Source organism: Carettochelys insculpta, chromosome 1 (assembly GCF_033958435.1).
Source record: "Carettochelys insculpta isolate YL-2023 chromosome 1, ASM3395843v1, whole genome shotgun sequence".
NCBI lineage: Eukaryota > Metazoa > Chordata > Testudines > Carettochelyidae > Carettochelys > Carettochelys insculpta.
Genome location: NC_134137.1, coordinates 231,433,987 through 231,447,857, shown reverse-complemented (window position 1 = coordinate 231,447,857; position 13,871 = coordinate 231,433,987). Strand labels below are relative to the sequence as shown.

The following is a 13,871-nucleotide window of genomic DNA, read 5'->3' as shown; positions in this document are numbered from 1 at the left end:
TCACACACAGGTGGGTGGGAACGTGGAAGAGTATGCGGCGCTCTGACTCAGGAGGGGCTGCTATGTGGCTGGAGTGGGCAGGCATACACCCTGGGGTTGCTGCAGCTGGTCCTGGGCACAGCCAGTTTCCAAAGTGGGGCCAAGCCAGGAGGGTGTTTCAAGGAGTAAAGATGACACAGATGTCTTCCTGGAGGTTCTTTCCAGATCACAGACTATGTTCCTTGTTCAATGCAGTGGGTTTGCTTGGCATAATTAGGGTTCTAGAGCGTTCTAGATTCTAGAGACACAGACCTTCCAGGGGCACCGCTCAGAAGGGCCAGCAGGACAACCAGAGACAGCTTCCCCAGTGCTCCCATTTACTCACTCTCCACAGGGAGCTAAACCACTCGGTAACCAACTCTTCTGTGAAAACCAGGAACTTAAACAAAAGCTATGCTAGTGATGGTAAGGCTGCCTCAGGACCCACCTCAACTCCTTGGGAGCACATAAATACCAAGTGAAGGGAAAGTCTCCATCATTATGTGCCACTGGCTGAGTGGGTGGATTGGGAAAGGCGGGAGGGAGTGGCAGGGGGAACACAGGATAGAGGAATCAGGGAGGTCTTCTAGCAGCTGAGGTGGTGGGTTGTGAGTAGAGGACAAGCTGGGGTGGGTGTGGGGGTTGGGGAGGCCTGTAGTGGAGGGTTGTAGAGGGAGACGGTTGGTGCATCAGGCAAATAAAATCAGCTTTTTCAATGAAAACTCTAAAGTGGTTTATTGCATCTGGAGCAGTATGGGAAACATCTGAGGTAAAATCCAGGAGGTTAAATCAAGCATAAGAGCAAAACACATCTGTGTGCACTTTACATTCAGTACATTCCCTGCTGGAGCTGCGGCTGAGCATCACCCTGGACTGGGGTGCTGGGGAGGCTTGTCCTGCTCACTGTATCCCAACCACACCCTGAGAAGATCCTTTCCTGGCAACGAGGCTGGGAGAAGGATGAAAGAACAAAGCATTGCACTGAAGGAAGGGAAGGTGAGTTGGATCCAAGCAAGCAACACAGGCTGCAGGATGGCTTATCATGGGCAGAGCCCTCATTCACCCTTCCTTCTCAAGCACTGGAATAGCCAACCTTCATCTGACTGCAAGAGACAGAAATTAAACAGCATGAGCTCTGGTACAGTAGAGGTGAAAGGCCCCTTACTCCACACTATTATTCCTTGAGTCTGCTGCTCTCCTGACCTCTGGCCAGGCTGGAAAGCATAACAGAGAGTGACCTTACATACCAGGGCTGGGGGAGCACAGTAGGTGTATAAAGTTGATTAGGCATTTGTCTGACAATTCATGTCATTTCCAATGTGGCTGCACCGAGCTCTTGAAGGGATTGAAGAGTGACTGTCCCCATGTTTTGCACAGTTTGTTCTCTTTTCGGGTATGGTTGTACTGGCTGCTACTCAGTGGTTCTACAACAGTTGTACTACTCCTGTTAAGGATGGCGTTTGAATAGTAAATAGCTCTGCTATCTGCACTCACACAGAAACAAACAAATGAAGGCAGAGCTTCGTTCCTTTCACCCAAGTGCATGACCACCGCTCTGTCTCTTACCGCCTCCTGCACTCCCCACCCAAAACGACATCGCCTAGGCACTTACACTTCCTGACAAATGATAAGAAGCCAAATAAAAATCCTGAGAGTTCACTTGTGTCCTTTGGATTTAAATCCAGCATACGAGAGCACAGACCATCTACTTTACCACTGACAGTTTCCCAATTGTGGGGTTGTGGTTTCTGACCACCTAAAGCTGAAGCAAGCAGTTCAGTCTCAGCGATGCAGGCAGGCTTAGGAAGCTTATTATCACTTTTTCAGCTATGAAATGTGCCACCCTGGCAGTGGTCATGTCCCTCACAGAGCAGGCATCTCCTGGGCTTCCGGAAATAGGGCTTTCCTCGACAGAAAGTTCCTCATTCACTGCTGGTCATCCCAGGGCTGGAGAACAGTGGTACAGCCTCCACCACGCTGTGCTTATGGGTTTGGCTTAAAACGGCTTTTGGACCCTGAGTGCTTTGTCCAGAGACCCTACCCCACTCTCTGATGCAGGCAGGAACTTTCGTCCAGCTAAGATTGCCACTAGCCAGCTCTCTGCTAGTAATCGCTGATCAGCTGTGGCTGTCTCTTCATAGCAGTGTCTGCCGCTTCAGAGCATATAATCATGAAAGCCTAGGAAATGCCAGCTCTTCGCTCAGCGAGAATCTCTTCTCATGAAAGCAACCGGCCAGTGAAGCAGCATGTGTGAGTTTATGTGGCCATTGTTACGGAGACTCTGCAAATTTGCCTTCTCCTCTGACAATCCCTCTGGGCACCTGTGAGGCCTCCCAGAAGACTATTGGCAATCCCTCATAAAACGCGGCAGGTTGGACGAACACAAGGGCTTTCTAAGATGTATGCCCAGAAGGAACTGCTGCTAACACAAGCCAACGCAGCGGCACTAGCGTAGATGTGGGGTATAACCATAAAGCCACTACACACGAGTGTCGGTATGGTGAGGATGCACTGATTTGTGTTTCCCGCACCTGAGATAACTAACATGCATTACCTACAGCTGAGGGAACTACAGTCTAGATACAGCCTGGTGTGCAATTCCTCCATCCCTGAGCCAGCCGCCAGAGTCACTCTCCTGAGGCCAGCGTCTGCCCCTTGTCAAAGGGGCTGGATTTGTACTCACCGTTGACACTGACAGGTCCTCCTTTCAATCAAGTCCCGCCTGGCTCGTGCCATCTTTTCAGCCCGTCGCTGCCAGGAGAGAAAGGAATGTGGCCTGAGTCCTCATTTCTGCATGTCACATTTTTCCCTCCAAAGTGGCTGGTGGTTTCAAGACGTCTGCCCGTCTTGACTGCACAGCTTTTGTCTGCCTTGCCCCTCAGAGATTTCACTGGGGTATGATTGTTTTGGCTGTAACTTCCTGGGTGGGTGGTGGTTCCTACTTCCCTCCCACTTGCTCATCTCAAGGTGGGAATCCTCAGATATTCATCCTGCGCCCCCACCGTTTGCTGTCCCCTGGGACTTGGGGGACTCACCCTTCTCCGCTGCCGGGCAGTGCAGATGAAAGTACATAGGCTTGCAAGGAGAAGGAGCACTATGCCAGCTCCAACCCCGCTCCCGACCCAAATCAGCACATAGGTACTCCATTCAGCTGCCTTCACTGCGGAGAGAGAAGTGAGTGAATGGGAGAGACAGACGTAGAGGCAGCCACAGAGACAGACAGCGTGGGGCTATGAGCAGCGGCAGTGAAGGTGTCTCCCTACCCACAGTGTAGTCAATGCTTGTCAACACGGTGTCCTGCACCTTGAGGCTACACCTCCACAGCCCCACATCTTTGGTTTTCACGGTCACCTCTTTGGATCCTGTTTTTTTAAATTTCGGTTCAGTCCCATTCATGTGCTCCAAGAACAGCTGGGCCTTTTGTGGGACAAGAGCGGCGGAGAGCTTGCAGAACAGGGTCACATCCGCCCCCGTGGGGAGCGGCCCAGCAGGGTCAGCAGAGACTGCAAAGAGAACAAGAGGGGGACATGGAAATGAGAGAAACATTTCCTTAGGGTCTGAGATAGAGTTTCAGGGGCCTCCATTGGGGGATGCACCCTTTGGGGACACATCCCAAACTCCTGCACCACCTCCCCTGCGTGTCCAGAGGGGGGACAACTTCCTCTCACCATTCATGACCACCAGGGCAATGTTCTTCTCCACGCTGCTACGGCTGGATGTGAGCTTGCACTGATACACCCCAGCATCCTGGAAACCAACCTTGGTCAGCTTTACTTGCAGTTCACTTCTGGATGTCATTGTAACCTGAATTTTGTCCTTTTGAAAGAACAGCCTGTCATCGGTGACATTGAAATTTAGTATCTCCGTGTAATTGCTCTTTTCCTCTTTTTTCCAGGCCAAGCTTCCCCTGAAGTACTCCACCCCTCTGGTCTGCTGCAGGTGAATGCTCAGAGAGTAGGTGAAGTTTGCAATGGAGTTAACAGCTGTGTAAATCCACTCCTGGCCCAAGGTATGAAAACCTGAATTCAGAGCAGAAAGAAGAGAACACACTGAAATGTGGGAAGCAACAGCCCAGTCATCGAGTTTTCAAACTCATCGTGGAGCAGGGATAAGAGTGCCCATCCCTCTGTCTAGCCCTTGGGAGACCCCCACCTGGGCTACTATGCTCAATTCTGGGGGAGCTCGGAGAAGAGTCACAAAAGTTGAGAAGAGAAGGGCTGGGTTCTGGGGAGAGACTCAAAGAGCTGAGTCCATATGGCAAAGCAAAGCTGCAGCTGGCGGGGCGGGAGAAGAAATGAGACTCATCTGCATGAGGCTGAGATGCACAACCCCCCAGGGGAGGAACACTGTGTAGGGGAACAAGGGGAAACGAGGTGAGGCTGAGTGAAGGAAAAGGTGCTCGGGATACAGCTTTCAGTGCTGAAGGGTCTGTGAGCCTGGAGATCCAGAGATGAAGGACCTGTCACCACATCACTCAATATTGTGGGAACTAGGAACCCGAGTGATGGAGTGGGAGAGTGACCTTTCCTGGACCTGTGTGGGAGGAGCTGGTATCAGTTTAGATTTCTCCACCATCTTCTGCATTTTGTCGGCTCCTGCAAAGTTCTGAGACTCCGATCCATAGTTTCTCCTACCTGTCACCAGCACCTTGTAGGGTATGTCCAAATTAGCAGAATGGGATGCAACGTGGCACCTCCAGGTTCCACTGTCCTGAGGCTGGAGGTTCTTTATCTCCAGACTCTGTCCTCCTTCCTTCAGTTGTCTTGAGACAGTGGATGTCACTTCTTGGTTGCGGTTGTCAAACCACTTAACGTTGACATTTGAGACTGCTTTTATGGTCAGAATGAGCCTTTCATTCTGCAGAAGGTATCCAGCTGGAGAGCCTGTAACTGTGGAGAGAGCCCATCCAGTGAGTCCTGTTCCCCTTCAGCTTTCCCTAGGGTGGGGGCTGGGACTGGAGGTAGGAGTGGGGATTTCAGCAGCAGAACAGTCTGAGGAGGTAGGGCTCTGGGCCGCTGGAGGAAAGGGATCTGCATTACCCCAGGCCAGAGGGCAAAGGGCAGGGATCTCAGCAGAGTATTGTCTCAAAGCACCTTTTGACTCTCACCTCCTTGCTGTCCCTGATCACTCACCTTCGAACACCTGCAGCTCAACTGGGACAGTTCTGGCACCGACTGTACAGATGTATTTGCCAGCATCAGAGAGCTCCAGCTGCGATAGTTTCAGGGAGAAGTTCCCCTTAGGTATCTCCTGCTTATTTAAGTCAGATCGACTGGCCATCTGAATTGTACCTTTGGGGAGGATAAGAAGTCTGTTGCTGAAAGCTGCTCCGGAGGAGAGGGGGTTCGCTAGCCCTGTGTGAGGGACGAGGCACTGGCGAATTTGGAATTCTACCTCGGAAGATCGTTTCCCGATGCCAGATCACAAAGTGGTTGTTGTACTTCCAGGTCACCTCATTCCCCTGTGGTTTGTCATTACAGGGCAGGATCACCTGTCCACCCACAACACCAAACACGATCTCTCCCTCAGCCATAACGGGGACCAGACCTGAAAGAGACCCCCAAAATAACGGGGGGGAAGGAACAGTCATTAGAATGACAAAATTAATGTCCTCTTGTTATCAAAACAGATACCAAAACTCCTAAACCACCATGTCCTTCCCTGGGAGCCTCCCCATTTTTACTTGCCCTTTTCCTTCAGGCAGTCTTTAGCAAATCTACAGTTGCTTCACGCCAACCGCCTCAACTCTCCTCTATAACCGCTAATCTAATATAGCTATCAGGGACGGAGCTGATATTTTCCAGCTATATCTTTGAAAACTCTTACCGAATTATGCTTATGTATATCTGGATTAAGTTTAAATCCCATACATCGGATTAAATGGAGGTTTTTATATTACTAGAAAATTAACCTGGTGTTGCTCGGGCCCTTAACTCAAACAATTTTTGTTTTTCTTCACTTCAGTCAGTGCTCCAGGGTGAGGCTGGGGATGAAGGGTTCAATATGCAGGCTGCCCCAGGGAGAGAGGACTTCCACAGCTCTCTCTCACCACGGCTGATGGGGCCAGGTGAAAAGCACCTCTCCATGGCTGCTGCAGCTCCAAGGGGCACAGCCAGAGAAGGGGCGCGTGTCCCCTGGCTGGGGGACAGACAGACACACAAACAGACCAAAGCTCTGAAAGGTAGAGTAGATAGCTGCCCCCTTCACCACCTCTGCCCCTTCCTGCCCCAGTGGGGTTAGAGCTGTCCTGGTCCCCGTCGCTGGCCCCTTGCTGCCCCCTGTGGTCATTCTGCAGGATAACTGTCCCCGCTAAGAGCCCTCCCTTTCTGTTTCATGAGAAACTAGGTGGCTGTGCCCACTTCTCACTCACCCCCTTTCCCCTGCCCTGGGGGGTCAGGGAGCCACATGGCCATGCCTGACCTTCCCTGGGAGTCAGGGAGCTGCATGGCCAACCCCAGCCTTCCTTCCTGCCCTGGTCCCTCTGCTCACCCTTCCCCGCCCCCGAGGTGGCAAACAGACACCATTGGTGTAGTGATGTCATTCTGTTACTCAGGAGAAAACATTTTTGTGTATATATATATATATATATATATATATAGAGAGAGAGAGAGAGAGAGAGAGAGAGCGAGAGAGAGAGAGCACAAGAGACAGAATCAAATTCCAGGCATGTCCTGCTGTCCTGGCACAACCAAACCCTAGCCTTGCGTTGAGTTCTCATAAGAGGAAGCTGCCTACCACATTCAGTGGTTCTAGCTCTTACTGTTTAGGAGGAATTGACCAAGCAGGCAGACAGACAGACAAACTCTTTGAAACATGCAGTAATTTGTGGGCCAGGATTGTATATAACCTGTTCAGGGGGAAGCTGAGATGTGAACCCTGGGAGCTGTTATAAACTTCAGAGGGCTGCACTGAACAACAAGCCAGACAAGAACAGACTCTGGAGACAAACAGCATCAAAGAGTGTCTGGGGACACTCTCAGGGGGGAGGTGAATGTGAAAACCCAGTTGTATGAAGCTATGCCCTGTGGAAGGGACCGTGGCCGGCTGCTCCTGGAGTCCAAGATCAAAGGCCCAATGTGTGTAAAGACACGACTGATGGTTGTCCTACGAATGACTGTGGGACAGTTATCAAAGTGTAAGCCCAGGGAGAACTCTGTGTGGGGTTTGAAGGACTGACTCCTACCGGAGCCCTTGTTGGAGGTGGGGTGATCACTGCTCAATTATTCAGCATGTTTTTTCCTGTATTACTTTTGCCTTAGGAATAAATGTGCTGGCTTGGAAAGAGATGTCTCTTAACTTCTAACTGCTTCAAGGGCAACTCTTAACAGAGCCTTAACTATGGTGTCACTACTGATGCTTCCAAAAGAATTGAAGAAAGAACTAAAGAAAAGCCTTAGATGAGTGGAAACCTACCTAGCGTGGCAAAGCGCCTGCCGTGGGGCCTGCACTTCTAGCCAGTTACTGCATACTGTGACCCTCCTCTCTGCCTCTTACCTTTTTCTCGGTGTTAGGGTTTCATCTTACTGAGCCATCTTCATCATTGGCACAGTCAAAGGATTGGGGTGAAACCCCTCTGTAATCCTGCCCCGCCCCCTTCCAGGAGCAGAATTTTTTTTTGCTCTGGGGAGAGTTGGGGGGAACCCAGGTCCATCCACTACTCTGGGTTTCCAGCCTAAGGACCCGAGGTCACAAAAACTGCCCCAGTACGGCAGCCTTTTCCCTGGGCCACTCCTCCAGCGCTCCCCTAGCACCTTCAGCTGGTACCCAAACAAATCATCCCTCCTCCAGCACCAGCTGCATACGGAGAGCTGTGTGAGTGGTTTTCTGTTTCCTAAATAAACTGCCAGAGACGGCTGTCATGTAAACGAGGCAGGCAGGCACCTGAGGCTAATTAAGAGCTTGCATGAACTAGCTGGCGAATCAGGCGCCTGCAACCAATTATGACCTGCTGGACTACGTTAAAAGATTCCTGGTCAGGTCCAGAGGGAGGAGAAGAGGGAAGGACTGAGAGGACAGGTGTTGCTGAGGACAGAGTGCTGGTGCTGAAAGTGGGTGCTGGAGAGGATTCTGGGCTAGGGCAGGAGTGTGGGAGGGGTTGCAGGGCTGGGGAAGGAGTTGTGACGTGGAGGAGGAGGGGTGCAGAGGGTTTGCTTGGTGACCCGGCTTTAAGTGGCTTCCCACTGTGTGCCTAAGAGTCCCAGCCAGCTGGCTGGATCCAACCCGCAGGCTGTATCTTGCCTAACCCTGTACTAAAGCTTGGGCTTGTGAATTCAGTCCCATTGACAGCACTGGGACAGAGGGGCCACTTAAAAAAGGGCAAAACTTGTTTAGTTTGAAGCAGGAAATTATGAGGCACCTACGAATACTCCAGGTATCATCAAGTCAGGAAGGACGTCTGAGTGCGGCTGCTCCGCCCCCTGCCCGGGGAGGGACTCACCCAGCTGCGTCACAGAGAAGACCGCAAGGACACTGTTCGCCACCACGAGGGATGGACCCATCCTCTTGGATTGTTTCTTCCCTCTGGGAGCCGGAAACACCGTCTGGGGAAAGGGTCCTAGTGCGAAAACACCCAAATGAACTGTTAATGGTGTAACCGCATTCTCAGGGTCTTGTAGGTCCACGCCTGGGCCCACGCACTTGGTCCATGCCCCACGTTCTGCTGTGCACCAGTGCAGCCGGCTGGAGGCTCTATCGCAGTCAGGGGAGTTTCAGGTGACAGTAAAGAACCCGGCCAGTGTGTTTTCCCTGGAGTTGGTATAAAATTCAGTGCATCTTATGCTGTCCCCAGAATTCTGGTTCTCCTGGGGTGGCAGGTTTCTGTATGATCACATCCAACTGCCTGCCCAAGTCTATGGGAGGTGCCGGAGGGTTTCCAGCATCACCACGGTAGTTTTGACTATTCTGCACTTGGAGGTTCCTGCACCCAGATGGCAGCTGAGGCTTTTGGTTCTGGGCAGCAGCTTCATCTCCTCTTTCCCTTCATCTCTGAGCAGGACAGGGGAAGCTCTGAGCTTGCACAGGCGCAGGGGAGGCTAAGGGGCCTGCAAAGTCAGAACCAAAACCTGGCTTGAGTTGATGGATACAGGCAGCCTGGGAAGCGCTTTTGAAAGGGCGTTTTGGGGGAGTGAGATCTTAGAAATCTCCCAGCTGTTGGGTTGGGTGTTCCCTGGAGGACTTGCCGGCATTCCCAGACATGCAGCGCCGAGAAGAAGGGGAGGTGTAGCAACACCTGTGAAGAGCAGGGCTGGATTAACGTTCTGTGGGCCTGGCTCCACTCACCTTTGGGTCAAAGGAATGCAGCAGGGGGAGGTCAGTCCTTGGAGTGACCTGCAAGCCAGGGACAACGGCGCATGGCAGGGGCAGCCCCACTCTGCCTGGTGCAAGGGCACAGTACACAAACTGGCAATTGCCAGGTGCACACGGGCCTGCCCAGCTCTGTGCTGCCAGCTACCCCTTCCCAGGTGGTGGGCCCTTGGCACAGAGACTCCCCACCCAGCACCACCTTGGACCAACTCTGCCCACCCCCACGGCACCTGCACAGTGCCTGAACATTACCACTCCTGCCCAGAACGCCCCCACCCTCAGCCCCACCGCAAGTGCCCAGAGCCCCACACAGACCCTCCCCCTGCCCAGCACACCCAGATCTCACCCTGCCTCACTGAGCCGCACCCTTCCCCCCACACAGCCCCAGCACCACAACTACAGCCCTCTCACAAACCCCCCCCACTGCCAAACGCCCCAAAATACACAACCCTCCCCCCGCCCGCCCAGCCTCTCCGATTCCCTCACCTCCCAGTGTCCCCCGCACAGAGCCGCTCCCCACACCTGCTGCCCCCTGGCCCTGCTGAGCCAGCGCAGAGCAAGGGTCCCCCTCCCAGAGGGCCGGCAGCAGAAGTTGGGGAGCAGAGAGCGCCCCCCCTGGCAGGTCCCCACCCAGCCCCACTTGCCTGGTGGACGTGTTTCTGTGAGGCGGGGGGCAATCTGCCACTTCCACAGAGCAGCAGGGAGAGGCAGGTCCTGCAAGCACCAGGCTCCAGAGCCAGGTGCGCTCTGGCCGCTCCCACAGGAGAGCTGCTTTGGGCAGCCCAGGGGCATCTTGTGCAATGAGAGCTGGGGGAAAGGGGAGGGGCAGCCTCACAAGCTTCTCGGGCGGCTGCAGCCCTGGAGCAGGGAGTGGGGCTGGGGTCTCCTGCCACAACCCACCCTGGCTTTGTTACCCAGCTATCCCTCCCCCTGCATCGCCCCCGTCCAGGCACCCCCCAGCAAGACACTGGCTCCCCTTGGGCAGCGGAGCAAGTGGGGCTGCCTTTGCACGTCGGGGGCACTCAGGAGCTGACCCACAGGAAAGCAGCTGCCGCCCCACCACTCCTGCTCTGTCCCCTCCCAAGGCAGGGCCCCACGGGCCTCCATCAGCTGCCTGAGGGGCCAGGGGAGGCAGGGCAGCTGCTCTACCTATCTTACTCCCTCCCTGCTTCTCTCCCCGCCCCCTTGGCTGGTAGCAGCCCCCATGCTATTAGCCACTGCTCTGGTGCTCTCTGCCATGGTCTTGTTCGTGTCCCTGCTCCCCACACCTCGGCTCAGGCCCGCCCAGACAACGCACAGCGGGGTGGTGGCTTCAGAGCAGTGCTGGGATTCCAACACCCCCCCCCTTTTTTTTTTTTTGCAACTAATTGGCTTTCATTTCCTCACCCAAGTGTTTATCGCAGGGCCAAATTCATTGCTGGTGTCACTAGGCTTAACTGTATAGAAGTCAAAGGAGCTGCCAGCACAGAACTTGACCAGTGGTGTTTAAGCGCCTTCTCCCTCAAAAAGCTATCTGAACGCCAAGAGCCAAATTCTAACCCCACGTTGGTTTCACTTTGAGCAGGCGTGATTCCATTGACACAAAAGGAGTGTCTCTTGGTTTATACTGCTGGGAGAGCAGAACCAGGCCCTGACTGTGCTGATCTGGTTGTTCCAACTCACCACATCCAAAGCAACACGAAGGCTGTGTCTACACTAGCTCCCTACTTTGAAGGGAGGATGGTGAGCAGGGTGTCGGGTGATTATTAATGAAGTGCTGCGCTGCATATGCAGCACTTCATTAAACTAATTCTCCCCCGCGGGAACCTCAAAGTAAAGGGTCTTCAAAGTTTCCCAGGCACTTTGAAGTACGGGCAGGAGAGCCGCGGCTACACGCGAGCCGGCACGTCGAAGTTTAACGCTTTGAAGTTGCCACGGTGGGAGAATTAGCTTAATGAAGTGCTACATACGCACCACAGCACTTCACTAATAAACTCCCGACACCCTGCTTATCACGCGCCCTTCGAAGTAGGGAGCTAGTGTAGACGCAGCCAAAGAGAGCAGGCAGGGCTTGTGGCTGCCCACCTCGCCATGTGCTGTCGTTCATGTCAGATAGCAGTGAAGCCAGCACAGATGACGGAGACTTCCTCACGAGCCACTAAAGTGCGTGGCCAGGCCTGAGCAGAGCTAATCTGGGCAGGATTATTCACAGTGGAACACGGAAGGGCGAAGGGATTGGTTGCAGCTCGCGTGCATTGCAACAGAAAGTCAGAGGAGCAGTGGTAAGGATGACCCTGCGGACAAGGAGGCCCAGGAGGTAGAGCTTGGGGGATCCTGGGAAAGCCCAAAGCTGAGTGGTCTGGAGGAGCAGCAGCTGAAGTCTCCTTTCCAGCTCCGGCTGCCTGTGGTGATGTGGGGTGGTGCTTTGGACGCAATACTGTTTGTAACTGCTGGAACTGAGAGTACTTGCTGCTGGGAGTCTGGAAGCACAGGAAGCAGGAGGGAGAAGAGAAGTGATGAGCTGGGGGCTTGGACAGAAGCACAGAATGATGCAGCAGCTTTGTAAAGAGGTTTCACTTCTGTACATAAAGCTCTGCTGATGTTTGCTAGTACCTTGCTTGCACAATACAGCCTGTGGGGTGGAGAGGAACCCTGGCCAGTCACTGTCTGGAAGGAGCGAGCAGTGAGTGGGGGGGAAGGGTTGGGTTGGAGAGGAGCCAGCAAGCAGTGCTGGGGTTGGTGGGGAAGCCCCGGCCAGCCAGGAGAGAGGAGCCAATGTTGGTGGGGAGAAGCAGAGTGGAGAGAAACCAGCTGCTTCAGGGCAGCACAAGCAAGCGGGCTGGGTTGGGGCCCATTTTGAGTGTGGGCCTGGCACCATTCTACCAGCGGCTCCATTGTAAATCCACTAGTGATTTTTCTCTCAAGCGCTCACAGCATTGGAATTAAACAGCTGTTAACTCAGCATCATGCGAACAACCAATACAGCCCAAAGGATCAAGGTCTGAATGAAAGCTGATAAACCTGGGTGATGCAATGAAGGTGATCTAACGCCCAGTGTAGACACTGCTGTGTGGATGGAAGAATTCTAGTTACGGAGCCTCGGGCAAGTCTACACTTAAAACATGGCTGTAGCACTTACGTGGAGACGTATGCCAATGGGAGAGCAGTCTCCTGGTGGCATGGATAAAACTCCTCCCCAAAAGGAGGTAGCTGTGTCTGCAGGAGAATGCTCTTCTGTCAACAAAGCACTAGCTACATCAGGAAACAGGGATTAAGCTTTGGGTGTGGATTCTGAACCTCCCTAAACAGCACAGTTTTGCCGGTGTAGGCCTGCAGGTTAGGCCTGGCCTCCGAGAAGTGGATTAACTCTGTCTGTGGAAGACGGGGTTTCCAACTGTCCGTAAGTGTATGGACAGTCTGTAAAAAAATTAGCCAAAATTGGACATGCCCGTAAAGGCCGTAAAAAAAATTTGGGTGTCCATAAATGTTGTAAAAGTGCAATAAAATTTGAAAAAAACCAGCAATTAGTCCATAGCGATGAAACTTCTTCTGTGCTGCTTGGGCCATTTTACTGCGGAGCAGCGGAAATTGGATGTCTTAGTTGTTTATTTAACTCAGTGGTTGACATGATGTAACCTGACTCACGCGATCCACGTGATGGTGTCATCTACATTATCCTGCCGAGTTCACGCCAGCACATTGGCAACATGACTAACTAAATGCAAGTGAGTTAAATAGCGTATTGTTCTTGTGCTGTACGGATGAGAAGGATTACTTTTCGCTTTTGGCCATTTATGTTGTCTTAATGGAGTATAAAAATTACGTCTGTAAAAAAAAATGTGTCTGTCCGTCAATTTTTCCCATTTGGTCCATAAATGAAACTTCTGTGGGTTGGCAACCCTGGTGGAAGAACCACCTGGCTGTAGCGAGTGTCTGCGTTAGAGCACGACAGTGAGGCAGCTGTTGCTCTGTAGCTGTGTCACAACAGCGTTTCTATTGTAGACCTGCCCTGAGCATCAGAGCTAGAAAAATACATAGGCTCCTATTCCCTGCTCTGCATGAATGTAGTGCAAGGAGGTGGCCATTGGAACCAGCTGTGGCTGCCTGGCAGCAGTTCTACAGCAGGCTCTACCATTTCCTCTCCCATTCCCAACACGCCTCAATCTGGCCCCAGCCTGGTCTCTCCCCCACCTTCACTGCCTCCATCAGCTTTCCATTGGCAGAGGATCTGGCGGTAGGGCTGGGTGACTTTCCCGCCTGCCAGGTTCAGCATGCACGCTTTACACAGGGCAAAATGAGTGCTGGGGGCCAGAGGATCTCGCCCTTATTTTTATGAATGGACGTTTGGATTCTGGAGCGCAGGGTGAACTCTCTGGGTGGCACACAGCAGCACCGCAGAATCACAAAATACAGAAAGGGCCACACGTGGTCTAGGTGGATCTCAACGACAGAAGGAATGACGCAGGGAAACAGGGCTAGGAAGAGGGACAGCGGGGAGGTGTCCCCTCTTGTTAGCCCAACTTTCTCCATATCCTCTTTCTGCATTCTCTCGATCCATTGCACTCCCCTAT

General features: G+C 52.9%; 1 protein-coding gene across 1 annotated transcript; it reads right to left on the bottom strand.

Moving 5' to 3' along the window:
* Window positions 1-763: 763 nt before the first annotated feature.
* On the bottom strand, window positions 764-13,573 carry CD4 (CD4 molecule). The gene is made up of 10 exons (XM_074992157.1): window positions 13,492-13,573; window positions 8,456-8,572; window positions 5,413-5,565; window positions 5,151-5,309; window positions 4,653-4,907; window positions 3,687-4,037; window positions 3,282-3,521; window positions 3,054-3,178; window positions 2,702-2,769; window positions 764-1,121 (listed from the first exon to the last, which is right to left on the bottom strand). Exons 1-10 carry the CDS (start codon window positions 13,571-13,573, stop codon window positions 1,091-1,093), a joined length of 1,581 nt encoding a protein of 526 aa, XP_074848258.1. The 3' UTR covers window positions 764-1,090.
* Window positions 13,574-13,871: the final 298 nt, after the last annotated feature.

Excerpts from the sequence above, each read along its gene's own strand:
- CD4 (XM_074992157.1), bottom strand. The coding sequence starts at position 13,573 with ATGCTGAACCTGGCAGGCGGGAAAGTCACCCAGCCCTACCGCCAGATC. Across the intron at positions 4,908-5,150 it reads TGAGCTGCAGGTGTTCGAAG|TTACAGGCTCTCCAGCTGGA; the intron begins GTGAGTGATCAG and ends CTCTCTCCACAG. Across the intron at positions 2,770-3,053 it reads CTGCCCGGCAGCGGAGAAGG|CGACGGGCTGAAAAGATGGC; the intron begins GTGAGTCCCCCA and ends CTCTCCTGGCAG.